Here is a 24,367-nt window from a genome sequence, read left to right as displayed (position 1 = left end):
CTTGACACAGAATTTGGGGGGCTGGACGAGTACTTTGCCCCGATTGTGGGCGGCGCATGTCCGAACACTCCTTCTTGCCCATATCTAGGCAAAGGAGGGGCGATCAGCTCGATCTTGGATTGACTCCGACTCGAGGCACACCCAATTCGGCGGAGCGAGGTCGATGAACAATCACAATCGATCACGATTTTTGGCAAAGCGTCCCACTCGCGGTCGCAAATAGTCTCATCTGACTCACGACTGTATGTATCGCCAGCTGAAGAGAGCAGAGAGGTGCATCATCAATTAATCAGCTCAGATGGCATGGCTCCTACCTATGGAAGACCGCTGTAGCTGTAGGCTGGGCTATAGCACCCACCCACGAGTCAAGGGTCGAGTGCAGCAGGGCATGCATGCGTGCATACGCATGGCATGCATGCAGGTCACTTACCTTGTGCTTTGCAGCTAGCACACCTGCTCGTAAGTGTGAGTGATCTACTCCGCGTGCTGCTGCATGTGCTTGCGGGGTGAAGCCGGCTTGCCGGGGCATGCTGTGCAGGTGCAGGTGCAGGTGCGGGTGCGGGTGCAAATTGCATCAGCCAAGGCTGCTGGAAAGAACCGACGTGACGCTCCATCCCTCCGCGTTGGGACCCCGCTCCATCTGCTTGCTTGCTTGCTTGCTTGGCCAAGCCTGACTCCATAGCCGCGTGCGTGCGTGAGAGTTGGCCGCTCGCTCGCTCGCCGCATGCCTTTGCAGCATATGCAATCGATGGATGGGAATTTGTGGGCGCGGCGGCGTGTCTTCTTCTGCTGCTGATGGGTGTGAGTCGCCGTCTGCCTCCCCCACCCCTTGCTGCTTGCTGCTGCTGCAGTCCGCGAGCGAGTCTTCTGTTCTCTATAGTCGTGAGTGAAAGCAATTATTTACGTTGATCATTTGCGTTTGTCTTTGGGCTTGTTGGGTTGCCGAATGTAATGTCCACACCTGTGCGCCATTCATTCACCTTTGATTCGGGGCCATCAACACGCAACAGCCAACCTGCCATTTGCCGTTCCTTCTTTTGAAACTTGTTGCCATTCGATTCGATCTGTACAAAGAGTCAGACACCCGCGCGAGTGTGGCTGTGGCTGTGGCTGTCGCTATCGCTGTCCCCTTCCCCGTCGCCGTCGCCGTCGCCGTCGCTGCTGGACACAATTGGTTGCTCGCTGGCCCGACGCTGTCCCAAGTGTTACCCCCCCTCTCCCCCGCTGAGTGAGAAGCAAGACTGGCCTTTTGCAAAACTTCGAATCAAGGGAAGGCCCCAATCAGTCATCCATCCATCCATCCATCCATCCATCCATCCATCCATTCGACGCCTCCTCCGCGATCCGCATCTCGCCATCTCATCAACCACGCCCAATGCCTCTCCTTTCTCGGCTCTCTAGCCTCTCTCCGAAGCGTTTCAATCCCAACTCCAGCTTTCGAAGATTCGACACGGACTCGGATCGGTACTACCCTCACCCTCATCACGCACATTCCTCTTCCACGGCCGGACAAGGTCCCATTTCCATCCTCATGAGCAAATTGGGCATGCTCCACGCCTCGGAGAACAAATGGGTTCAATTCACCCTGGCTTGGTTGCCTGTAGCTCTGGCCCTGGCCAATTGGATCATCCAGCTGCTAGTCTCCATTGGGCTTCCTACCATTCTGAGCATCGACTTTCTACGATTCGATTTGAGCTTTGCTCAGGTGAGCCAAGAGTCCATGTCCATGGGCGGCCCGTCTAAGCCCAGCATCACAACCATCGCAACTGACAAACTCCATGCTGTGCGCGTGCGTGCGTGTCTGTCCTGTACATTGCGCAGTTTAGCATCTTTGGAATTTGGACGATCTGCACAGGAACGCCGGAGGAAACGCTGGTTGATGGGACGGTCATCAATCCGGCTTCCTTCAGCTGCCCAAGCTCATCCCTTGGCTGGAAAGATACGACCTACTCCACCATCGTCGAGGTGTTCTTTGGCACCGAAGGCGGCGGCTTGCCCAAAGCTGTGAGTTCAAGATCTCCTGAAATGGGGTCACGGGAAGCCTAGGGGGGGGGGGGGGGGGGGGGGGGGGGGGGGGGGGGGGGGGGGGGGGGGGGGGGCAGCATGAGTGCGCATGGTTGCCGACGAAGCGAAGGGGACCATGCCAAGCTGGCGGATGGCTGACAGCGCGAACGACAGCTTCTGGATGCTGCAGCTTGCTCATACACTTGAATGTAGGATTGGTGTGCTGGTCAACACGGCATTCGATTGACAATTTGCCGTCTTGCGAGTCTAACGCATCATGCTGCTCCTCCTTCTTTCCCCTTGCCCCTGTCCCCCACCCCGGCCCAAATAGCTGGTCGTGCATCCACTTTCCTGCGCATTCTCCTTTTTCGCCTTGATCTCTTTGCTCGTCGGAGTGAAGAAGCCCAACCTCTCTGCGCCACTTTTGGTGTGCATCACTTTTCTCTTGACGCTGGTAGCCTTCATCATCGACCTGGCCATCTTTGTTCCCGCTCATCGCAGACTCTCGGACCCTTCGGCCATCAACACGTTGGGTCAAGCGGTCATCGACGTTCGGTACGGCGCAGCTTTTTGGTTGACGCTGGTCACGCTGGTCCTGAGCGCGTTGATGCTGCTCCTAGTTCTCTCCGCTCACAAGAGCAGACGAAGACAGAGGAACATTTCAGCTGGCGGCTGGTCCTACGAGATGGACAAACCCTTGACCTCGTCGGACAGGGAAGCAGGGGCGTCCGCAGGTCTGGGCTTAGGCTTCTCTGGTAGCAGCGCTACTGCTGCTGCTAGAGCGGAGCGAGGAGACGCCGCTGGTGGGAGTAGCAGTCTGCATTCCCTCAGCAGAAATCCGAGCAGGACCACAGCCAGCACGCCAACAGCTTTTGGAAAATCTTCTTCCGCGCATGGCGGCGGCAGACATTCCAGAAACGCCTCGAGCAACTTGAACTTGGAACATGCTGCTGCTGCGTCGGAGGACTTGGAAGGTGCGCTGGATCAGGAGGTGGATTATGGATCTAGAGGCAGGAGGAAAGCTTTGGAGAAGCTGGAAGATAAGGACAAGGACGAGTAGGAGGGCGGGGCGTATGAAGCCTAAGGCTCTTGCTTTTAATCCCTCCCCCCTCACCCGTTTTCTTCCTCCTTTCATGTTCTTCCCTCGAACCCTGGGCACGCGAGTCGTCCTCCTCGACAAAGAAAGAGAATTCTGCTCTGCAATGTGGACCCCCATCCTGGACCTTGGAAGCTCGATGTTCTTCAGCTTCCTCCTTTCGCAACGCCCTGCTGCTTGCTCTACTCGACAATGCCTTCGACTTGCGCTCGTGCTCCGGATCGCTACGTGCCAAGGCTACGATTCATTGCCTTTTTTGTGTTTCCACACAGGACAACGCACAATTTGCATCCGCTCCATCACTAGCCTATCTTCATCTTGAGAAAAGGCAATGCTCAGACCGTGCCAAACGTGATACACAAACACACCCCCATACACACTCTCTCACACACACACACACACATTCATCGTCTTTCGAGAGTCGCCTTCTTGTCCTACTGTACTGTACTGTGCGCGTCTCTCATCCCTTGCAGCAACACACCATCTTTCGCAATGCGCACACATTTCCTGCATACGCTCCACCACGCATCAGCCAGCCACTCGGCTCCCCGAGGCGTTCGAGGCACCCATCCGCTCCTCTTCACCGTCTGGCCGTGCATGCATAAAGTTTGGTGGAGGGGGGCAAAGCATTGGTGATTGCACGGAAAAAGGATGCATAGGAGACAAGACGCGATGCGGTTTTCTGTCCGGGAAAAGAAAAAACGGGGCCCAGGTGGGCAATCGCTTCAAATTTGGAGGTCCGCATCGCTAAAGCTGCTTCTTCGCGGTCGCACCCGTCCAAGTCTTACAGCGCCATTGACCGCGCTAGGCGTTCGGCTCGCGGACCTGCTGGATGCAGAGAGCTGAGGGCTTGCGGTCAAAGAGGCAGCCGAGGATGCGTGTGAGGATGAGGATGAATCAGGAGCTTCAGCACCTCGAGATCTTGCCAGCGATGCGACGGTCGGTCCGTAGAGTCTCTTGGTAGCCGCAGCGACGCGCGCAACGCCCGATCGGGGCCCATTCGTCCCAGTCGCCGCGTTGCACGTCTCATGCTGCTGCTGCAGCTGCTGCGAAGACGACGACGCTGCTGCGCGCTTCGCGCTGACAGACAATTGCGCCGTTCCGTTTGTCCGCGTCCTGCTCGAGCCGCTGGGTATGCGAGTCGCCCCAGACATCTTTTGCCTTCGTGCGGAGCTGCCGGATGCGGATCTTTGCGCAGACGCACGACTGCTGGCGCTCGTCTCCGATGTCTGACTGCTGCCAACTCTATCCGCAACGCCATTCCCCGCGCCATCTGCTGATGACGTTTTTGACCTCGCACCATCTTCGACTTCTATGCTCGACCCCGGCGCATGGTCTTTGCTCGTATCGCGCAGACCATACTTTGTCTTGATCTGAGGACTTGCGCGGAAAGTCGGTATCCGAGGGCTCGCTGTCCGCGCACCGCCAGCTGATGAAGACGGAGGCGCAAAAGCGTGCGCAGAAGGCGGTGCATCCGTAAAAACATCATCGACCATGAAGGTAGGAGCTGCAATCGTGCTCTGTCTTCGCTCATGGTGTGTCCTGACGGGACGACCGACTGTCGCAGCTTTGATCTTTGTAAAGCTGCCGGACGGGTTAGGTGGCGTAGACAGTCCCATTGGCAGTACTCCACCACCGTGCCCGGCCTGCATGTTGATGCGGTGAGCTTCGCCCAATACTCTGCCGGGTGTAGAAGGTGCCAAAGGAGGCGTGCCTCCGCGCATGCCTGTGCCAGCAGCTTCCAGCCGTACAGAGGGGCCGGGCGTAGGCGGTGCCTTGCCAGAATGGTTGCTGATGTTCTCAGCAAGCGCTTTGAGGCTCTCGTCGCTCACAGACCTGGGCATGAAGCCCGTCACAGGGGCAGCGGTGCTTTTTGCAGCCTCAGCCTCCGCAGGGTCCGGCATGCTCTTTGTGCGCGTGTCATGCGTCAGCGAGCCGATGGAAGAGACGTGCCGCAGCGCAGTAGCCTGGCGCTTCCTGGTCGACTTGGGGCTCTTTCGAGGCTGTCCCACGCAAGGTGTGGGCTTTATCGCTGGCGCTACACTGCTTGGTACCTCCGCAAGTGTTCTCTTGGCACGGGGCGTGACAAGTCCATCCACAGCACGCTCTTCCCGCTCCTCGGTAGACGTTGATGTATCGTCCGCTTCGTCTTCTGCACCACGTTTGCGACTTTTTCTCCCTTCTACGAAACCTTGCTTCTTCAGCGCCTCTTTCTCCGCTTCGATAGCTTCCCTCGCTTCCTTGAGTGCAATATCGCGCGTACTCCATCGAATCCACTCGACAAAGTTCTCGTACATGAAGCGCTGCTGGGGTCCGACTACACATCCGGGCCTCATGATGCGCATGAATCCAATGACTTCTTGAGCGGTAAAGCCATGTTTCCAGATGAGGTATGCGCCAATCAATACACCCGTCCGGCCGAGTCCAGCTTTGCAGTGCACTGCGATCACTTTGCCTTTGTTTACAGTCTCATCGGCCAACTTGATGAAAGCCCGTAGAATCTGGTCGGAAGGATTGGAGCCATCGTCGAAGTACATGTCCTGCATTCGAAGGGCGAACGACGTGAGCCCTATACGAGCACTGGTCTGGCCTTGCTGCACTCACATAATGTTCGATTCCAACGCGCTCGTACGCCTCGCGATCATACAGAGGGTTGTTGAGTCTGACAACTGCACCCACGGAATGCTGCTTGAAGTACTTGATGGAGCGGGTAAAAGCAGCGTTGGTTCTCTTCTCGCGCTCAGCAGGCGGCAACTTCAAGCCCGCTTCCCACCCCTTGTCGTTCGGCGACGCAAAGGCGATGATGTTGGGCGTGATCCAGTTCCAATCACCATTCTCTACCCTTTCGTACCACTCATACTCGTCCAGGTTGAAATTCTCGAGCTGCAAGACGTCGCACTCTCGTGCTTTGTGGAATCCGTACAGCACGTCTTGAATTGTGAGGCAGAAATCGGCTCGCCCATAGCCAGCGTCTCTGAACGGCTCAAACTCAAGCTGCAGAGCCGAGTGCGTTAGCTCAGGCTGCCTAGAAGGACCAAGTCAGGCAATGCCACTCACCTCAGCTAATGGATGGAAGGCATCGCAAGGGGAAAGCCTTTCGATGACCATCGCATACATGGCAGCAAGCAACGCCGCGTTTGCCTTGTTGTGTGGATCTGAAGAGGTGTACAGCACGAGATGATCTTCATCCGGATCCTACGCGGCGCGTGGTCTACTGGCTTAGCTCTCTGGACTGCCGACTCTGCTCCGTGCCAACATATAGCCGGTGAAACTCACCAAGTGCATGCAAGCTACGTGCAAACAAAAGCGATAAAACATGGCCATATTGAGCGGTCCCCAGTCCTTGTAGAAGCTGAGGTATCCCAAGTCGACGTCGATGGAGAGCCACTGAAACTTCTTCTGTTCCCGTTCAGCCTTGCGGTCTTCGGGCATCACGACACACTTGCGACCATGGTCCGCCTGGCACTCCGTAGGACTGGGCATGCGATCCTTGTCGAACCAAGTGAAGCTGAGTATCGGTGTCATTGCGATCAGGGGATGCTCGGGCATGGCCGACTGACTCGACCGCCCCTCGTCGAGAGAAACAAAACTGGACGATGTTGCTTGTGTACTGCTGGTTCCACCTGGTTGGGTTTCTGCTAGCTCGCATACACTCTCCACTTCCTCTCCATCCGCATCCACATCCAGCTCCCCATCGCTGTCCAGGAAGTCGCTGTCATCAGCTGCGCGAGGCGGAGCAGACGCTTCAGAGGATAGCGGATGGTCCGTCTTTACCGTAGAGGATGTAGCGGCTGTACTCTTCTTGTATTCTGGCGTGCCAATGGCCGGAGCAGAGGGAGTAAGGGTGTAGGTGCGCAAGCTCCGAGACGAAGCGGCGGGCCTGGGAGGTGAAGCTGCATTTGGCGGCCGCTTGGGTGTTGTTGGGGTAGCATCAAGGGACGCCCTCACTCCGGACAGGGTTGCTGACATTGAGGCGGACTGCACCGTCGGCGTTGAACTTGATGCTGCGCGAGACGTGGTAGACCGCTGTGTCCCCATATCGGCTTCTGACTCTTGACTGCCAGACGTAGCTGAGGACCGGAGTCAGTGAACGAGGCGTGCGCGGTAGCGACCGGTGGGCAAACCTCAATTTCCGTAGAGTGAGAGAGAATTGCAAAGGTAGGAGGGAGTTCGGATTGGTGAGATGTAGGCGACACGTTGATCTTCTCTGGCTATACCGCCAGCCTGCGGTCGACGCAAGACACAACATGAGATGAGGTGGAGTTGAGTCTGGTGGCTCATTTCTGAATCCTTGATTAGAGCCCCAGCTGGAACATACAAAAACGTCAACTTATGACCTTTGAAGTTTTACCTCCATTTAAATGAACTCATGCGTGTGCCTGCGTCACAACACACACGACTGGGGCTTACAGCGCAGCACCTGCCTCGAGCCCATGCATGCAAACACACAGCACCAGCGCGAGCGCGCGCGCGTTCCCCGCGCAGCTAGATTCTACTTTCACATCAGCCGCGCGTGCGCGAGAGGAAAACGATCATGCAAAGACCTGTGGGCACGCAGCTGCGTGCGGTGTAGCTTCGAGATGGTATTTGTACGGCGGCTAGGGTGCGACGCACGCCCAAACGGGCGCAGCCAGACTCGCCTATCGCATACAGCATGTAGCGCGGACTGGGGGAGTCGCGCACGCGTTATATGTATAGGTACATGTGCGTCCCCTCCGTCTGTGAGCGGGGCCATGCAGCTATGTATAGGTCGGGTCGATTCGATGCTGGATGATTCACATTCAGATTCGTGATTCTTGATTGTGATTCTCTCAATCTGCGGTCACGCAGCCAATCGTGATTCTACCACGACTTTGGCAGCGCATTCACGATTGCCGAGATTTCGACCCAGGCGCTTTGCCGCTTTGCCGCTTTGCCCTGTCCCCACCTTCGATGAAGTCAGACAGCCGTGAGCGGACACCTATCCGTGTCTGTACTAACCCCTCTCCATTTGTCGGGCATGGACGATTGTGCAGTCCTGTGTAGAATTCGCAGACTGCTTCGGCACGGACAAGGCTACATGTGATAAACATGTGTGTCTAGGGCTTGCACAACTCACTCACTACAGTACGTGTACTTTGCATGCAGACAGTTTCTCGTGACTGATGAAGTGCCGCTCGTTGTTGCTGAACTACCATCCACAATTGTATGACAGCGCACTGCACCCCGCCTATGGAATCACGTTTGCCGCTTCGGTGCGTTCCTCGCCATCACTCTTGATGAGAAGGGCGCGTAAGCCTCGTCGCACACGTCCTCTTCAGATCGACTCGGCATGCTGCTCGCACAGGAACATCTCGGCGTAATTCGTCGTACAATCCAGTCTCCACAAAAAGTGGCAGTCACATTGACTTCACTGATTCATCGAGCCTTGAAAAGCAGCATCTGGGCCGGGCCGGAAGACTATGACGTATCTAGCCCCGCGTGACAATCACTACGAGACCCCCTCAAGAGCTGTAAAGTGAGTCAGAGTCACAAGTCTCGGCCAATTGAACGTCAAGACATGAGTATGCGATCAACAGGGTGAGTCTAGTTCCGGATGGAGAGCTGCGCGGATGAAGGCCAGGTCACCGCGGACTCTTCGAGCCTCTGCTCAATTCGTATTGGAGAAAGAGGGCATCCACCCGTCCCATACATGTTCAATACCGATCATACGTTCGATACCCATCATACTCACCCACGCCCAACAGCGAGAAGCTTCAACGCTGACCACTGCCTGCCCGCATTCTTCTTGAGCCAATTCTCGAAAACCAGCTCTGGTTGCGCAGCGTGAGACGAAGGTGACGGCGATCGCATTGCAAGTAGTGAGAATCTGTAGAGCTGCGTCCAGCGTGGACGACATTGAATCAGGCTCAGAGGCTAAGCCTTAGCAGCCAGGACTTCCGCCTTCCACTCGTTGCACTGGGGCTTCTCTAAAGTGTGAGAATGACAAGGGAAGCACTGCACGTCAGCACCGAGCATAGAGCGATTGAATCATGACCAAGACTCACTGGCAGAGTGCTTCTCGAGGTCCTGTTCGTGCGTACGTGAAAGGCAAGCGAAGTCGGGCAAGGACGCGTGAGCGCTTCCAAGTGATAAGTTCAGCAATTGATGCGTGCACTCACAGCAATGAACTTCTCGATGTACTGCTTCTGAGCCTCTTGAGGGTCCAGACCCCTGCGAGAAGAGATGAGAGTTCGTATGAGTGCCAATAGGACCCGTGACGGCGTCGTGTCCGGCATCGGCAGGGCATGTTCCGCTAGTAATCCTCTAAGCTCAGGCGAGACCGGTCGACTCACTGGTTCTTGGCCCACGCATCGTACTTGAGACGAGCCTCGACGTGCAAAATGCCCGGACGGTCGCCAGTGACATCTCCCTTGAGTCCTTGCTCAGAACTGAGTCGAGCCGGAAGAAACGAGAGTGTGGAGTGAGCAAGTGCGCTCTGAAGGATGAAGAGCACCAGCTCTGGACTATTCGCAAGGACACTCACAGGCCCCAGTAAGCAAGCTTCTCGGAGATGCCGAGACCGATGCTCAGACCGCGCTTGGGGTCGCTGTCAGGAGGAATAGTCAGCGTCAGCGGATTCGCATCCGCTATCACAGCCTCGAGTCATGCAGCGCTCACTTGGCAATCTCTACCGCCTTTGTGAATTGAGGGTCCTGAGGAATGGTAGACATTGTGTGTAATTTCGGGAAGGGCGTTTTTCTGAAATGCTGATGGCTTCCTGAGGGACGTGATGGTGGACAAGAAGGTGTAGGGATGCGAGTTATATGCATATTGTACAAATCGCTGGAAGGTCTGTACACGACGACAGAAGATTCCAAGCTTCCTGCCGAGCAGAAAAGCCACTCGCGCTCCGCACTGTGACTCTCCTGGGAGAGAGGTGGGATGAGGGGTGTTTGTTGCGCATATGAATTGCGGGCATACAGCACAGCACGCTGCATCGCTCCTCTGCCCGATCAGCCATCGAAGAGGCTCGACTGGACTCGGTCGAGCAGCTGGCCTTCAGCTCCCGCATGAATTGTGGAGAAAGCTCGGCTTGGTCGAGGAGGACATCTGCAGCAGATTGGAAAGTGCACGAGTGCGGACTAAATAAGTCTTGCACTGTATGCTCGTTCGAAGGCTGATCGCAGCGGAAGCAAAAGAAAGACTCGGGAAGCTAAGGAAGAACATCAGCGCCGTGTACAAGTCTGTCCCGCATGAGAGACTCGGCCATTTTTGCCGAGGCGGATCGGGAAGGGGGCTACTACTGTAGCTGCGTAGCACCGAGGGGCAAGCATCGCTCTTCGGGCTCGACAGCGCTACATACACTCGGTTCTCGTCACAACCATCTCGACGCATACTCAAGCTTGTGATCCGGTCGCGAGGCACACATGTCTACACTCGTTGAGAGGCGTGTCCTGATGAGCCTCGGGAAGCTACCATCTCCTTCGCCTCTCCGGAGCTGTCTCAAGGTGGAGTCCTAATGGCATCATGCGGTCGGGCTATTCTTTCGTGTTGATTGAGAAGGAATAAGCTTCTCTTGCATGGCGAGTCGGTGGAAGGAAAGGCTAGGCGTGTCGTAAGGATCACGTGCGCTACAGGTCTCAACGGCCGAACCACGTGGCACACAACCGCGCAACTTGACAGCACAGAGCGTGGCGTCTTGAGAACGCAGTGGCATAGGCCATGCATGGGCCCGCAAGCGTGACGCAGGCGTGTATGGCGCGCACTTTGAGTCTGTCACTCACGATGACTGAGTGACCAGTCAGAGTCAAGAGTCACGCAGCACATCACGCGCTCAGACCCCCCGAAACTCGGTAGTCAATCTTGAGTGCGGGCTGTTGCTGTACGCACTAGCGCCATCTGAGACCTCACCAGCAGTCGACGTTTCGCGCCCAAGCATCAGCAGCAGAGTGCCAGGCAGACGAGTTCAATTCACGATTCACGATTGACGCGGCAGCAGCAACAAGCTACAGTAACAGGCGCAAGCGTCAGGCAACACAAACGCGGGCGGTCTGGCTAGCGCGGCGTTCCCACTTTAACAGCGTTGGCCGCGCTCACAGCATAGACCAGTACATTCGTGTTTCTTGACACTTCCGGAAACCAAAGCTTCTTCCGCCCTCCGACCGCCTGCACACGATCCACTACTGGTGACGAGCCTAGCAGCCATTACTCGGTAGTCTCACAATCCATCCCAATCACGATTAGGCTCTAGGACTTGAGCACATTCCAGCGGAAGTCGCTTCTCTTGCGGGCAATCGTCGCACTCCTCCGCTTGGGACTGGCGGGACGGAGCTCAGGTCGGCATCATCGACACCTTGCGCCTCTCAATTTCGCACCTCATCGGTGCCGCACTGTGACTCTCGCCAAATCGTCTGTGGCGCAGCACCAAATTGCAAGTGAGGTGCAACTGTGCTTTGTGCGAGCATCACGCGCCCAAGACGCGTCACAAGATCGACTCACTTCTGAGACCAGCTCAGGATGGCATACAGACCACAAGGACCTCCAGGAGGTATGAGAGGCTCATCGCCAGGACCAGGAGCGGGAGGCTCCGCATTGCCTCAAGTCAGCCAGCCTCAGACCATGGCGTACTCTGCTCAATTTGGCGCAAGTCCGAATGCTCAACAGCAGCACTTTCAGCAACAGCAATATCAACAGCAGCAGCAGCAGCAGCAGCAGCAGGCCGGCGCTGGATCTGGCAGACCCATGTACGGACAAGGAACCATTCCTACCCAGAGCTATGGCTATGCTCCTGCTGGTCAAGGCGGCTTTGCCGCAAATCAGGGTGAGAGTCGTGTGGTACAGCGAGGTATCTGTCTCTTGACATTGAAGACTAACGTGGCGAGAGCAACGTTTCTGCTCCGCATGATCGCAGCTTACGCGCAGCAATACGGATCACCCCTTTCCGCCCAAATTGCAAATGCGGCACTAGCGCATCAAGCTCAAGCACCTCCTTCACAGCTGCAACATCCTGCCATGTCGCAGGCAGCAGCCTTGCACCAAGCACAATTACTGGCTGCTCAGCAAGCTCAGATGCACTACCAGCTCCAACAGCAGCACGCCTACGCACAGCAGCAAGGCTTGGCGCCTCAGGCGCAGCAGTACCCACGCAGTCCCAGCGGCTCTCCCACTAGAGCTCCGGCTGCTGCTGCGTACGCTCCAAGATCCCCCGGCCGATCCCCATCTCCTCAGCCTCCTCATGCTCAGGCTGCAAATAGCAATGGGCCGCAAGCGATGCAAGGCGTCATGTCTACGCCTTCAACGACAAGTGCTTCCTCTCCAAAGACGTCGGCTCCAACGTCCACTGCGGGTGATAAAGGAGACGATTACGTCTACTTTGAGAGAGCGACGCAGGGCATGGCAAAGACAACGCTGGACGCGGCCACAGGTGCCAAGTTGAAGTTGGAGCACTTTTACAAGGTTGCTGTAGAGCAGGCCATCGAGAGGAGTCAGAGGTGAGCGCAGCGTGGTGTAGGGTGCCGAAATTTCAAACGTTTACATTGTGCTCTTTCCGCATGCAGACGGGTCGAATTAGAGAAGCGCCTCGCATCAGAGACTGGTACGTCCGATGAGCGCAAGAACAGGCAACTGACTGCGCTGGGCAGAAGGGAGTCAGGATTTTTGCGGTTGCGCAGAACGCGGCTGGGCTTGGACGACTTCAGGACTGTCAAGGTGATCGGCAAGGGCGCATTTGGAGAAGTGCGACTCGTGCAAAAAGTCGACACGGGCAGAATCTACGCGATGAAGACTTTGAAGAAGAGCGAAATGTTCAAGAAGGACCAGGTGAGTATGTACACAAAAGGGGCGGCTATGCATTTCAGCTGACGTGCTTCACTCGACTTCCTCGCAGCTTGCGCATGTACGGGCGGAGAGAGACGTTCTTGCAGAGTCGAACTCTCCCTGGGTTGTGCAGCTGTACTACAGCTTCCAAGACTCTCAGTACCTCTACCTGCTCATGGAATTCTTGCCGGGAGGCGACCTCATGACAATGCTCATCAAATACGACACTTTCTCCCACGATGTGACTCGCTTCTACATGGCCGAATGCGTGCTAGCCCTGGAAGGCATCCACAAATTGGGCTTCATTCACAGAGACATCAAACCGGACAATATCCTCATCGACTCCAAGGGCCACATCAAGCTTTCAGACTTTGGTCTGTCTACTGGCTTTCACAAGCAGCACGATTCTGCCTACTATCAACGACTATTTGATGGTAACAACAGCAACCCGCAACAGAGTGGTCGCAACAGTGTGGCGGTCAATCCAATCACTCTCACCCTCAGCTCCAAAGACGCCATTGCGACCTGGAAAGCGAACAGGCGAAAGCTGGTGAGTAGATGCGCGCGTAAGCGAACATGAAGCTTGTGCCCGAAATTGAAACGTCGTTCGACAGGCCTACTCCACCGTGGGCACACCAGACTACATCGCGCCTGAAATCTTCCTGCAGCAAGGCTACGGCAACGAGTGCGATTGGTGGTCATTGGGTGCGATCATGTTCGAGTGCTTGTGCGGCTATCCACCATTCTGCTCCGAAAATGCGCACGACACGTACCGCAAGATTTTGGCGTGGAGGGAAACGCTGCAATTCCCGGATGATATTCATCTGAGTCCGGAAGCGGAGGATCTGATCAAGAGATTCATCTGCGCGCCCGAGAATAGGTTGGGAAGAAATGGAGCGACAGAGATCAAGGAGCACCCCTTCTTTGCGGGAGTGGATTGGGACTCGATCAGAGCGATCGATGCGCCATTTGTACCGCAGCTCAAGAGCGTCACCGATACTAGCTACTTCCCCACCGAAGAGTGCGTTGAGGTTTCGTGCTTCGATGGTGACTTAGGCGTACGGCAGACTGACCTTCTGTTTCGCAACTTTTGCGATATATCGCACAGTTATCAAGACGTGCCAGACGTACCGGCCGGCGCAGATGTCGGGCCTGGTGCTACGAGAGACCTGGCCTTGTGAGTTGGGACTTCAGCATATGTTGGAGATAGCTTGCCGCCTGTATGCGTCGCCGCTGACCTGGCAACAACTCTTCTTTGCGACGCGCTTTTTCAGCCTGGGCTACACGTTCCGTCGGTACGCTATCGATGCTCCTGACGCTTACTGATGGCAGGAAGAGCTTCGAATTGGGAAGTGGTCTTGATGCGGCGCGCTTAATGGAGCAGCGGTGGAGGCGGCCCTTGTGCCTCTTCGGCATGCGAGTCAGACGCAGCGCAATTTGCTCCTGACCACTTTCCGCCCTCGCTCCTTGACTCTCCGATGCATCTTCGCACACACAAACGGTCCATCTCTTGTCTCGAAATGCAACATTAATATTGCTCTATCAAAGAGCGCGTGGTAGAGCTCGGATATCAGACGCGTGGCCCATGCGATAAGAAGCGAGGCAGCCTTGCTGTGACCTTGCTTCCACCTCGAAGCGCCAGATCGGCCCCCGCGCTCAAGCTGCCGCACGACGTACGCTCGGGAATGCCGAGCAGACGTGTGAGTATCAATTCCGCTAATAGACCACAACACAAGGACGATGCGCGTTTGCGAGTACGGTACACGGGCGTCGGTGCGCGCTTGGCCAAGCCTTGCCGCCGACTGATACGCTGTCAGAGCTAAGGTGGGTTGCTACGAAAATTTCTTCAGAAGAGACTCGTTGTCGTTGAGCATGTCGCAGAGTGGACGTCCACAACTAGCGCCGGACTTGTCTGCCTCTTGCCGCGTGACGTTTGCAGCGCGGGACTCAGACTAGTGCAGCGCTTGTTGTGACAGCTACACTCTTGACTGCAATCGGGCCGCTTCGAGCCGTGCTGCTGGTCGCTGCTCCAACACACACGCTTAGGCGTGGTTGGAACATTGGTGACCCGTCAGATTATGACGACCCGATGCACCGCGGTGGTTCCCGTGTGGGGGGCAGGGCGCGGGCGTGAGTCTTGATTCACTGATTGCGCTACAGTCAGACAGAGCGAGCGCCCTGCTGCATGCATGCACCTACCGCCTTATTGTGGCCTAGCAGCTAGTAGTAGTGGTAGGCAAGAAACTTGCGGGCCGCGGGGGGGGGGGGGGGGGGGGGATTAAGTTGACGCGGAGAAGCACCGCGCGGCGCCTAGCTGCATCCACAAGACGCTGACAGGACCTTATCAAAGTTGCAGACATCCAACCAACCACCTTGCCGTATCTATACCGGCCAAGCAAAGAGACAGCTGCCGTCCTCAAAGAGACCAGAACGATCAAGTCCATGCATGGCAGGACGGACTTATTGGAGCACCACGAGCAGCCAGGCGTTGATAGCAAATGGTCGGACGCTGATTGGCCGCTGAGTATTGATACACACATGTCGAGAATTAGGCAATGATGATATAGCGGATCAGCTAGGTCGCTCCAACTGGACCCTGGACACACTCAAAGACGTGATGAAGTTGGTACTCAACCGGCGCGCTAAAGAGATCCAGCAATTAAACGACAGACAGTCTTGAAAGGCAACAGATCAGGTTGCACGGCGTTTCCAGCTATGCTCGCCCGATGTCGGACGCAGATCCTCGAGAAGACGCCGCTTTGAGCCAGCCGCCATACATGCACTGGTGCAGAGCAAGCTAGGCGAGGCTTACTGTTGTCGGGTATGCCGACGCTAAAATGCAAGCCAGTAAGCGAGTATGGAGCTCAGTAAGTAGCTCCCTCGGCTCGACCTCGAAGACCATCTATCCAAGGGCAAGAGCGCCTCCAAGTGGAATTGCTGCAAAGGTGAGAGATCCTGCCGGGCTTCCAGATCCGGACCAATCTGAGCACAGGCCTGCCTGGGTAAGTCTTTGCTATCTGACACATTGAAGAGCTGAATAGCTCGTTCTCTTGACCTCGGCGGAGCTCTAGTGGCCAACAGAGCCGACTACACCAGACCGGCTTAACGCAAAGTCTGTACAATTCGTCCTAAACCTGGGTAAGTCGAGTTCCGGTTCAAGGAACACGGGCGAAGGGGAAGAGTGCACGTCTCTCACAAGCGCCATGCGTCCTGGCGCTATGGGGCAAAGAGGAAGCATGAAAGCAGAACACGCGCTCAAGAAGGTCTCAAACGCTCTGTAGCCATCCCAGATAGCGCTAGCGAGTGCTCCATCCCTCCAAAGAGCTCCAATTGATTGGCGCCAACAGCGACTCCTCGCCGTATCAGGATGCAGTCGCAGGAGCTGAGCCAATCACGGAAGCACAAATCTGTTATCACATCCATGCCTCCATTGTCTCGAGAGCTAGGACTCGATTCATGTCCACCTGATTGGTTCCGCCGAGAGCTGTTGCTGATGATGCCCTCAATGGTATGCACTTGCTTATGCACTCGCGCAAGAGCACTTCGACTTGAATACGGTCAGACACGGGACCATCAAGCGCAGCGTCACACGTATGATCAATGGCCGGGACGAAAGGTACAAATACGGGAGATGATGTTGCTCTAGCACTCTTTCTCTGGTCCTTATCCACTCACGTCCTTCAATCGCTCACTCTTTCCATCCCGAACAATTTCCCAATTCCCGTCATATCCTTGCAACCAATCTCTCCCCCATCATGAAGCTCACCACCTCTTTTTCTCTCCTCGCCGTCGCGCTCGCGGGTGCTCAAAGCGTCCTCGCCTTTCCGGAGTACGCCTCCCGCTCCCACAAAGATTTCACCGTCGGACAAATCGTTCGAGAACGCGTGGAGAGGCGAACGGCTGAGGGGACTCAGTTCCCAAAGCGTCTGCTTGGTCTCGACGGTCTGCTCGAACCTCTGACTGGTGTGCTATCTGCACTTGGCTTGCCTGCTGCTCAGAAGCAGGGCGCAGTGCTCGTCCCCGACGCCGCTCACCCTTACAAGGCCCCCGGCCCGACCGACATTCGCGGCTTATGCCCCACTTTGAAGTGAGAAAATTGCGCGTGCTGTTTGATCTACGCAGCTTTCGTACTGACCGATCACGCTACACGCCTTTCTTTAGCACGATGGCGAACCACGGTTACATCGCTAGGTGAGTGGCTCCGACGTCGGATCCGCGCTCGTCTCGACTCACGTGCTCACCCAAGCATCTCTCTTGTTCCCGTCTTGCGTCACCAGAAATGGAAGTGAGTTGACGAAGAGACCATGTGCCAGTGTGATGCCTTGCTCGCACGATGCTGATTCATTTCATCTCCCGGCACCGATTATAGTCACGACCTTTGCCGAGGCTTCAAACGGCTGCCAACAGGCTTTTGGCTTCAGCTACGACCTTTGCACGTTCCTGTCAGCCCTCGGTCTCTTGGCTGGTGGTGACATCTTGTCAGGGAAGATGTCGATCGGTGGCCCTGATAGCCGCGTGCCCAACACGCTGGGGAAAGCTGGTGAGTTGACGGTCAGCGATCTTGTGGGATGGACCTTCTTTCTGATACCTACGTCCTATCCCCCCTCTCCCCTCCAGGCGGCATTCAGGTGAGTTGGCCATCGGCGGGCTGGCGAGTCAGGGAAGCCTCTGCTGATGATGCTCTCGCATTTGCGGTACCCTTCCATGTAGCAACACGGAGTCTTCGAGATAGATGGCTCCATGACGAGAGCCGATACTTACTTTGGCAACAATCACAACTTCCAACTTGACAGGTGGAACAACATCGTCAAGATGGCCAACGAAAACGGCGGTAAATTTGACAATACGATGTGGAAGAAGGAGCGCAAGCAAACGTACGACTTTGCCAGAGCCAACAATCCCGAATTCTACGCAGGTGTCAAGTACATTGCGGTCTCCATTGCTGAGAGAGCCTTCATCCAACAGGCTTTGCCATCCTTCGGTGAGAATCAGTCCGACAAGGGCATCGCCAACTACCGCAACGTTGCACCTTTCTTCCTCAACGAGACGTTCCCCGCCGACTGGATCAAGCGTGGCACTCCCTATTCTCTGCTCAACCTTGCCGGCGACGTCGTGGACTACGTCGCAGACACTTCCACATTCACTCCTCCGGGACAAAACCAAGGGGTAGGCAACTTTTCGCCTTTCAAGGTCGACTTGCCTACCGAAGTTCCCAGCGCTGCCTGCTTCCTCCTCACTACGATCCAAGACGTCGGTACTGGACAACTGGAAGGGGAGATCGTCCATGCTGTAGCGGAGCTCATCGAACAGGTCATCGCTCCGCTGTTCAAGACCAGCTTCAACTGCGACTTTTCGCAACTGGGCACCTCCGGAGCCGACTCTACCAACATCAACTCGACCGTCGTCAATCATCCTGGCAAGTGATCTATCTGTATCTTCTCGCCCCCCCTCCCCCCCTCTCTAGCGCTTTGAGAGCTGCACGTCCTTCAGAGCCGAAGGTCCAAACTTTTTTCCACACACATTATTGATGCATCCTCATTTTCTTTTTCGCTGCTGGGTCGTGCTGCTCGTACCGCACTGCACTGCACTGTATTCGTTTGTGTTTCCCTTCGACGCCGCTTCTTCGCATGAAAGCATTCACGATTGCTGCACGTCTTTTAATTATATCCGCAAATACTCGGATTGCTTGTCGGCGGGGGCCTGACTGCGAATCACTTCCGATGATGGCTCAGCTGGCTGCTCGATCGAGCTTCACTTGGCTCATCCCACGGAGGGGAGGTGGATGCTTGTGGGTTTCTGTGAATGCTGGCTGCTGGCTGCTGGCTGCTTGCTCCTCCCCTCCCGCTTCTTGAGAAGCAAGACGATGGATGCGAACTGCGCGGGGTTGTCATCGTCGCCCACGCATGCATGCCATTCACCATTTGAAGCTTCTTCGGCCCAAGTGGTGAGTGAAGCGTACGCCAAGACCCCCAAGAGTCACGAGTACACGCGGTAAGTACCGGTATAGCCCTTGGAAGCCCATGCAGCATCGGCGAGCGCATTTCGCACGTCGTCGATGTGGAGGTGGCTTTTGACGCATGCGTGCAGCGAGCAGCATGCATGCTCATGCAGCAGCAGCTCATACAGTAGCGTACCGGGTGGACGTGCCGCCAGACCAGCAGGTACAGTACTCACACTGTACCCTATATGAACATGACGCGCAAGACATGCAACAAACCGAAACGCAAAGTCCAAGTCCCTTGAGTGCGTCGATAATCACGAATCAGCGATGGTGAATGTGAATGTGAAATCACACGGTGAATGCCGGCCGAGGTTCGTTCTTGATCGAGCTGCTCGGCGCGTGCGGCAGAGAAGTGCTTGTCATGGTCAAAACGTGTCCTCTATGATGCTCGACTCTCGATCACAGCCATGCAGGCGCGGCTGTGGGATGAGGTGGTGTAAGGACAGTCAGGGTCACAGTCACGAGTGCAGGTCGCGAGTGCACGCTGATGCAATGTACCGATACGGCGTGCATTCGTGATTGCTGTCATCAAGCAAGCACAGACGCCCAACTTTGCATCTACTCCGCCCTTCATCTCCACACATCCCCATCCCCATCCGCTCGTCACTCTCACCCTCACCCTCCTCTCTTCGAGCACCACCGATGTGACTACAAACACAATACACCGTCCGTGAGCAAGCATCCAAAGGACAAGTTGGGGTGAGCGCAGAGCTCTGCGTTCGGCTTCGATGAAAATCGCAAGTCGCATACTGGCTGGCCTCTTACATTCATTGCTCGACTTGACAGCGGCACAATTCGTAGCATTCTGATCCCCCTCACACCACTCCTCTTGGCCACTACTACCCTCCCGCGCCCTTGTTGACGAAATGTCCGCGTCTAGAGCGCCTCCTTCCGCTGGAACGCAGCATCACGCGTCCGACTACTACAGCGCCACGAACCCTATACCAACCATACAGCGCTACTTTGACTCGGCATGGTCCGAGGTCCTCTCGGGTGCTAGAGGAGAGACGGAAGGGGCAGCGGCGCCCGAAGGAGAGAGCAAGGAAGCCTTGCAAGCTGAAGAGACTGATTTGGGTCAGAGCGAACTAGACACGAGCGGCAGCGAAGAGGAGGATGAAGACGATGAGAGCGTCTCAGAGGGGCAACATGGCAGACGGGCGCAGTCGGCAACGCAGCGTAGCGAAGCGAATGGCTCGAAGGATGCAAGCGGATCATCGCGTCGATCGCTCAGCGCCAAAGGCACGGCGAGATTATCATCCTTGCCCTTCTTTGGCCGCAGATCCAAACAGCGCGGCGAGTCTGAGCAGGCCAATTCGAAGGCTTCGACTGGACCGAGTCGGACTTCGGAAGAGCAAAAAGCGCCGGCGCAGCCTCAACGCCGAGCCAAGGGTGCGCGCGCTGTGATCGATCCCGTCACGCAAAGGGAAATGAAGATTCGAGATGTGGGTCGCGTCGAGTTTGCGCGCAAGATCAAGCGGGAAGATGCGCTAGAGTTGGCCGAGAGCGAGGCTGCAAGGCAAGCTGATGGGAGCAAGGGCGCTGGGGCCGATGCAGCTGGTGGGAGTGATCTGAATCTTGGAAGGGAAGATCTCAATATGGATGAAGAGGCGGATCATCAGGCTCAGAATGGTCTGGCGGAGCAGAAAAGATGGACCGGAACTTCCACGGAGGCGAGGCAGAGGAGAGCGGAGCTGAGAAAGGCGAGAGCGGAGAGGAGAATGAGGAGGAGCGTCCTCTCCAAGCCCTTCCCGCCCGGTCCAGAGATTCATCTTTCTCGCAACATCATTGCTCTGTGGGCCGCTTGGTCTTCTCTTCTTCTGGCAGTGTCGTTCGTGGGCAAAGATCAACGATCGATCACCACATCCACCCTCTTATTGCTGCTGATCCTGGCCAGCAATGCTTGGCTAGGGTGGTACACTTTCAAGCAGTCGGTGCGGGAAGCGGAACATGTGCGCTGGGCCCGTGAGCGGCAGAGGGCGCTTGGGCACGCCGGAGAGGCTGAGCGCGCCTCACACCAGCAGGCTGCCCTTCCAATCGCTCAGACGCTCGCACACGCTCTCAAGGATGGCGCGCTGGAATCGGTCGAGTGGCTCAACGCTCTCGTCAGAGGTTTCTGGAGCACCGCAGACCCTGCCATGTTTGCCAGCATGGGCGGCACCCTGGAGGACATCATGGCCGCATCGGTGCCCGGCTTTATTCATGGGGTCAAGGTGGAAGAATGCGCGCAAGGAGACAATCCGATCCGGATCACTGCCGTCAGGATCTTGAAGGATGCAGAGTCCGACAGCATGATCAACGAAAAGACTGGTGGTGGCGCGGGGCAGGTGGAGGAGGAGGAGCAAAGAAGCAAAGGTGCACCCACTGCAAGACCCGAAGAGTCTCCAATCGGCTCCTACGTCAATCTGGAAATGTCTCTGATCTACAGAGCTTTGCCCTCGCATCCCAACTCTCTCGCATCTCGAAACAAGAATGCGCACCTTCTCATTCACTTCTTCATCGGAGTGAAAAAGTGGCTGCAATTGCCGCTGCCGGTCTACGTCGAGATCGTCGGCTTCGTGGCGACAGTCAGGGTTCGCGTTCAACTCCTGCCCGACCCACCTTTCGTCGGCAATGTGACCTTCTGCTTCAAAGGATTGCCGAGGTGCTCCGTGGATGTCAGCCCTCTGAGCTTCAATCTGTCCAACGTTCCTGTCCTCAGCGGCTTCATACAAACCTCCATCGACGCTGCTGTCGGCGAATACGTAGCTCCAAGCTCAATGACGATGGACGTCGGAAAGATGCTGGCGGGCGATCAGATCAAGAGGGAGGTGGACGCGCTAGGCGTCATCGTCGTCTATTTCCATCGAGCTTTCGATTTGGAAAAGCAGGATAGAAATGGTTCTTCGGATCCTTACTGCACCATCTGCTGGTCCAGGTTGCAGAAAGTCATCTACTGTACGCGCGTAGCTTTGGACGACCTCTCCCCGGTCTGGGAAGAGCGGTGCGTGTTCCTCTTGCATTCCGAAATCCTTCGCGCCAAGGAAAAGATTCAGATCAACCTGTGGGACTCTGATAGGCTCACTGCGGATGATCTTTTGGGAAGGGTCGAAGTGGATACGAAGCAACTCGTCGAGAATCCCGGCAAATTGTTCAGAAGGAAGGACACGCTGATGGGCCTCACGCATCAAATGTCCAAACAGGGCACCGTCGAGTGGTCTGTTGGATTCTTCAAAAAGGCAGACAATCGCGTGAGACGCGGAGCGGTCGACGAAGCAGTCGAGAAGCGCGAGAGTCAGGCAGAGGAGAGCAACAAAATGCGGGGCAAAGAGACGAGGCGCTTGCAGAGCGCACCAGGTCAAATCGAAGGTGCCGTACAGGCCAGTGAGGAGCGCGACTCTCGACCTACTGAGCTGTCCCGCCCAGAAGGCACCGAGCCCAAGAGGGGCGAAGAAGGTGTGCGCTTCCAGCCGCCGGATCCCAATCTGCCCGCGGGCATCCTCTCTGTACAAGTTCATCAAGCCTCTGGGCTCGAGCTGGTCGACACGCGCACGAAAGCGCAGCTACAACTTGGACATCGCACGAGTCTTGAACCTGCTCAAAAAGCAGAAGACTGGGTCGACGAGCAAGACGATGCGAGCTCCCCTAGCGCTTATTTCAGCATCATTCTGAACGATCAGGTCGTCTTTAGGAGCAGAACAAAGTTGCTCTCTGCGAATCCCTTCTTCCAGGCTGGAACGGAGCGCTGGGTGAGGGATTGGAGACGATGCCTCATCATGGTCGAGCTCAGGGATAAGCGGAATAGGGAAAAGGATCCGATCCTTGGAGTCGTGCCGATCAAGCTCTGCGAGCTGTTCAAAGAGTCCGGAAGCTCTCAAGTCACGCAATGGTTCTCGATCGGCGGAGGAGTTGGAAGAGGCATGGTCAGGCTATCCCTCCTTTTCCGACCCGTCAAAGGTCTGGACACGGTTCACAAGGAGAAGCTCGGTTTCGATATCGGCACTTGCCAATTGCACTCTTCCATCAGGCTTGGGAACTTTGAGGACCCGGACTACGCTCAGCATCTACATCGCGCCAATTTGCGCATTCGGACGCTCGTCGCTAGCATCAAGATTAGCGGACGCAAGCATTCGGTGCTGCTCGATGGCGACGATGGTGAAATGCCATCACGTCAGCAGCAGAGCACATCGAGCGGCCTTGAGTGGAGGCTGGCCAAGTCGGAACTTCCGCTGCGAGTACCTGCTCGACGAAGATATGCAGCGCCGCTAGTCTTTGAATTCAGGAGCCGCTTGCGACGTTTGCTGGCCGTCTCCATCATTTGGCTGCAAGATGTGATCGATGATGAATTCGAAGATGTCCAGCTGCCCATCTGGGTGGGAGCTGACGCTGGCAGGGGAAGCGGCGATGGAGGGGATCTTCATCGGTTGATGCAGAATTATTCCAACTACAAGGATCAAGCTGAAGGAGAAGCGTTGGGAGCTAGAAGGATCGGCACGCTGTGCGTTAGACTTCGTTTCAAGTCTGGCGTTGGTAGAGTGCATGCGAGGTTCGACAAGAATCCAGAGAGCGCTTGCGTGCTGGAAGCTTGGAGAGCTGCTGTAGCTGCTGGGCTACGATCTGCTGATGGAGACTTTGTGGAGAGAATGGATTCGGAGGATGAAGAGGGGTACGCGAGAGGAGAGGAGGAGGATGCGTCGTCGGATTCGGATTCGGATTCGGACTCGGACTCGGCGGCGGCGGAGGAAAGGGGTGAGATGTCGGCGTCGCGAGGGAAGCGTCGTCAGGGCGTGCAGTACGGTGATGAGCTCACTGAAGAGCCGCAAGCGCTCAAGTCTCCACGAAGCAGCGTTGCTAAAGAGCAGCAGCAGCAACAGGAAGATGAGGAGGAGGAGGAGGAGGAGTGCAAAGAAGGCTTGATGGACAAGTTGCGCGAGTGGAAAAGGGAACGCGAAGAATTGGGCAGACGGCACATGGGCGCGAAGCGGTACAAGGCGGTCAGGACTGCTTCTTGGCTTGGCGACTCTGCCAAGAAGAGGATTTCGCGCTCCATGGACATGTTTTCGTTGGAGGATAGACGATTTGGACAGGTGGAGAGCGAAATGTGAGCCATGCAGCTCCCCCGCTCGGGGGCAGCAGCAGCAGCAGATCCAGCAGATCCAACAGGCTACGGCGTGCTTCCATGTACGCACGCACGTCCGATCCCAAATTTACCACTTTGACGCGCGCGCCACGATCCCACCCCCCTGTATCCTCGGCTCACGCATGTAGCTATACCTTTGTTCGTGACTACGACGCACGATGCGTCCTCGCATCACTCGAACTTTCCACTCTCGAGAGCTAGCGATGAAATAGCATTCCGATCGACATGGTACTAAGAAAAGTCCTCAAGCCATAGGGGCCTTAGCGTGTGGCGTGCTTTGTAGCAACACAAGGATCGCGTAGAAAGAGAAAGAGGGGGCGTGGCGGGGAATGTGGAATGGATTGGAAGTTTCGGAAATGATGGAATGGGGGGG

At 56.1% G+C, this 24,367-nt stretch overlaps 6 protein-coding genes across 6 annotated transcripts; 4 read left to right on the top strand and 2 right to left on the bottom strand.

The window, feature by feature from the left end:
* The first annotated feature begins 1,208 nt into the window (after nucleotides 1-1,208).
* Nucleotides 1,209-3,445, top strand: IE81DRAFT_15872 (hypothetical protein). Its single transcript, XM_025510510.1, has 3 exons — nucleotides 1,209-1,705; nucleotides 1,822-2,004; nucleotides 2,336-3,445. The coding sequence occupies exons 1-3, from the start codon at nucleotides 1,376-1,378 to the stop codon at nucleotides 3,062-3,064; spliced, it is 1,242 nt and encodes a 413-aa protein (XP_025366757.1). The 5' UTR covers nucleotides 1,209-1,375; the 3' UTR covers nucleotides 3,065-3,445.
* A 31-nt stretch (nucleotides 3,446-3,476) lies between these two features.
* Nucleotides 3,477-7,394, bottom strand: IE81DRAFT_343244 (phosphatases II). Its single transcript, XM_025515733.1, has 4 exons — nucleotides 6,377-7,394; nucleotides 6,158-6,295; nucleotides 5,705-6,094; nucleotides 3,477-5,640 (listed from the first exon to the last, which is right to left on the bottom strand). Exons 1-4 carry the CDS (start codon nucleotides 7,136-7,138, stop codon nucleotides 3,826-3,828), a joined length of 3,105 nt encoding a protein of 1,034 aa, XP_025366756.1. The 5' UTR covers nucleotides 7,139-7,394; the 3' UTR covers nucleotides 3,477-3,825.
* A 1,378-nt stretch (nucleotides 7,395-8,772) lies between these two features.
* Nucleotides 8,773-10,279, bottom strand: IE81DRAFT_326363 (acyl-CoA binding protein). Its single transcript, XM_025514798.1, has 6 exons — nucleotides 9,740-10,279; nucleotides 9,606-9,668; nucleotides 9,415-9,510; nucleotides 9,241-9,292; nucleotides 9,127-9,148; nucleotides 8,773-9,048 (listed from the first exon to the last, which is right to left on the bottom strand). Exons 1-6 carry the CDS (start codon nucleotides 9,790-9,792, stop codon nucleotides 8,996-8,998), a joined length of 339 nt encoding a protein of 112 aa, XP_025366755.1. The 5' UTR covers nucleotides 9,793-10,279; the 3' UTR covers nucleotides 8,773-8,995.
* A 1,524-nt stretch (nucleotides 10,280-11,803) lies between these two features.
* On the top strand, nucleotides 11,804-14,203 carry IE81DRAFT_294614 (kinase-like protein; the record flags this gene model as incomplete). Its single annotated transcript, XM_025512062.1, has 7 exons — nucleotides 11,804-11,882; nucleotides 11,973-12,552; nucleotides 12,619-12,880; nucleotides 12,948-13,427; nucleotides 13,492-13,898; nucleotides 13,986-14,054; nucleotides 14,152-14,203. The coding sequence occupies 7 exons, from the start codon at nucleotides 11,804-11,806 to the stop codon at nucleotides 14,201-14,203; spliced, it is 1,929 nt and encodes a 642-aa protein (XP_025366754.1).
* Nucleotides 14,204-16,632: 2,429 nt separating this feature from the next.
* On the top strand, nucleotides 16,633-17,828 carry IE81DRAFT_317750 (Cloroperoxidase; the record flags this gene model as incomplete). Its single annotated transcript, XM_025512592.1, has 5 exons — nucleotides 16,633-16,964; nucleotides 17,039-17,068; nucleotides 17,155-17,162; nucleotides 17,247-17,428; nucleotides 17,588-17,828. Coding segments are annotated over 5 exons (792 nt in total), but the record flags the coding sequence as incomplete, so codon positions are not given.
* A 1,577-nt stretch (nucleotides 17,829-19,405) lies between these two features.
* On the top strand, nucleotides 19,406-24,223 carry IE81DRAFT_326361 (hypothetical protein). The gene has a single exon (XM_025514797.1). It carries the CDS (start codon nucleotides 19,745-19,747, stop codon nucleotides 23,957-23,959), a length of 4,215 nt encoding a protein of 1,404 aa, XP_025366752.1. The 5' UTR covers nucleotides 19,406-19,744; the 3' UTR covers nucleotides 23,960-24,223.
* Nucleotides 24,224-24,367: the final 144 nt, after the last annotated feature.

The sequence above is a fragment of the Ceraceosorus guamensis genome (assembly GCF_003144195.1).
Source record: "Ceraceosorus guamensis strain MCA 4658 unplaced genomic scaffold IE81scaffold_106, whole genome shotgun sequence".
NCBI classification, from domain to species: Eukaryota; Fungi; Basidiomycota; class Exobasidiomycetes; order Ceraceosorales; family Ceraceosoraceae; genus Ceraceosorus; species Ceraceosorus guamensis.
This window is presented reverse-complemented; position numbering and strand designations above follow the sequence as displayed.

What these genes read in the sequence shown, in the direction of transcription:
- IE81DRAFT_326361 (XM_025514797.1), top strand. Translation starts at nt 19,745, where the DNA reads ATGTCCGCGTCTAGAGCGCCTCCTTCCGCTGGAACGCAGCATCACGCG.
- IE81DRAFT_343244 (XM_025515733.1), bottom strand. Translation starts at nt 7,138, where the DNA reads ATGGGGACACAGCGGTCTACCACGTCTCGCGCAGCATCAAGTTCAACG. An exon ending in CCTTCCATCCATTAGCTGAG is followed by an intron (nt 6,095 to 6,157) that starts GTGAGTGGCATT and finishes TCGGCTCTGCAG; the next exon opens with CTTGAGTTTGAGCCGTTCAG. An exon ending in GCGTTGGAATCGAACATTAT is followed by an intron (nt 5,641 to 5,704) that starts GTGAGTGCAGCA and finishes CTTCGAATGCAG; the next exon opens with GACATGTACTTCGACGATGG.
- IE81DRAFT_326363 (XM_025514798.1), bottom strand. Translation starts at nt 9,792, where the DNA reads ATGTCTACCATTCCTCAGGACCCTCAATTCACAAAGGCGGTAGAGATT. An exon ending in AAGGCGGTAGAGATTGCCAA is followed by an intron (nt 9,669 to 9,739) that starts GTGAGCGCTGCA and finishes TCCTCCTGACAG; the next exon opens with CGACCCCAAGCGCGGTCTGA. An exon ending in CCTCGAGAAGCACTCTGCCA is followed by an intron (nt 9,049 to 9,126) that starts GTGAGTCTTGGT and finishes CTCACACTTTAG; the next exon opens with AGAAGCCCCAGTGCAACGAG.
- IE81DRAFT_15872 (XM_025510510.1), top strand. Translation starts at nt 1,376, where the DNA reads ATGCCTCTCCTTTCTCGGCTCTCTAGCCTCTCTCCGAAGCGTTTCAAT. An exon ending in TCGATTTGAGCTTTGCTCAG is followed by an intron (nt 1,706 to 1,821) that starts GTGAGCCAAGAG and finishes TACATTGCGCAG; the next exon opens with TTTAGCATCTTTGGAATTTG. An exon ending in GCGGCGGCTTGCCCAAAGCT is followed by an intron (nt 2,005 to 2,335) that starts GTGAGTTCAAGA and finishes CGGCCCAAATAG; the next exon opens with CTGGTCGTGCATCCACTTTC.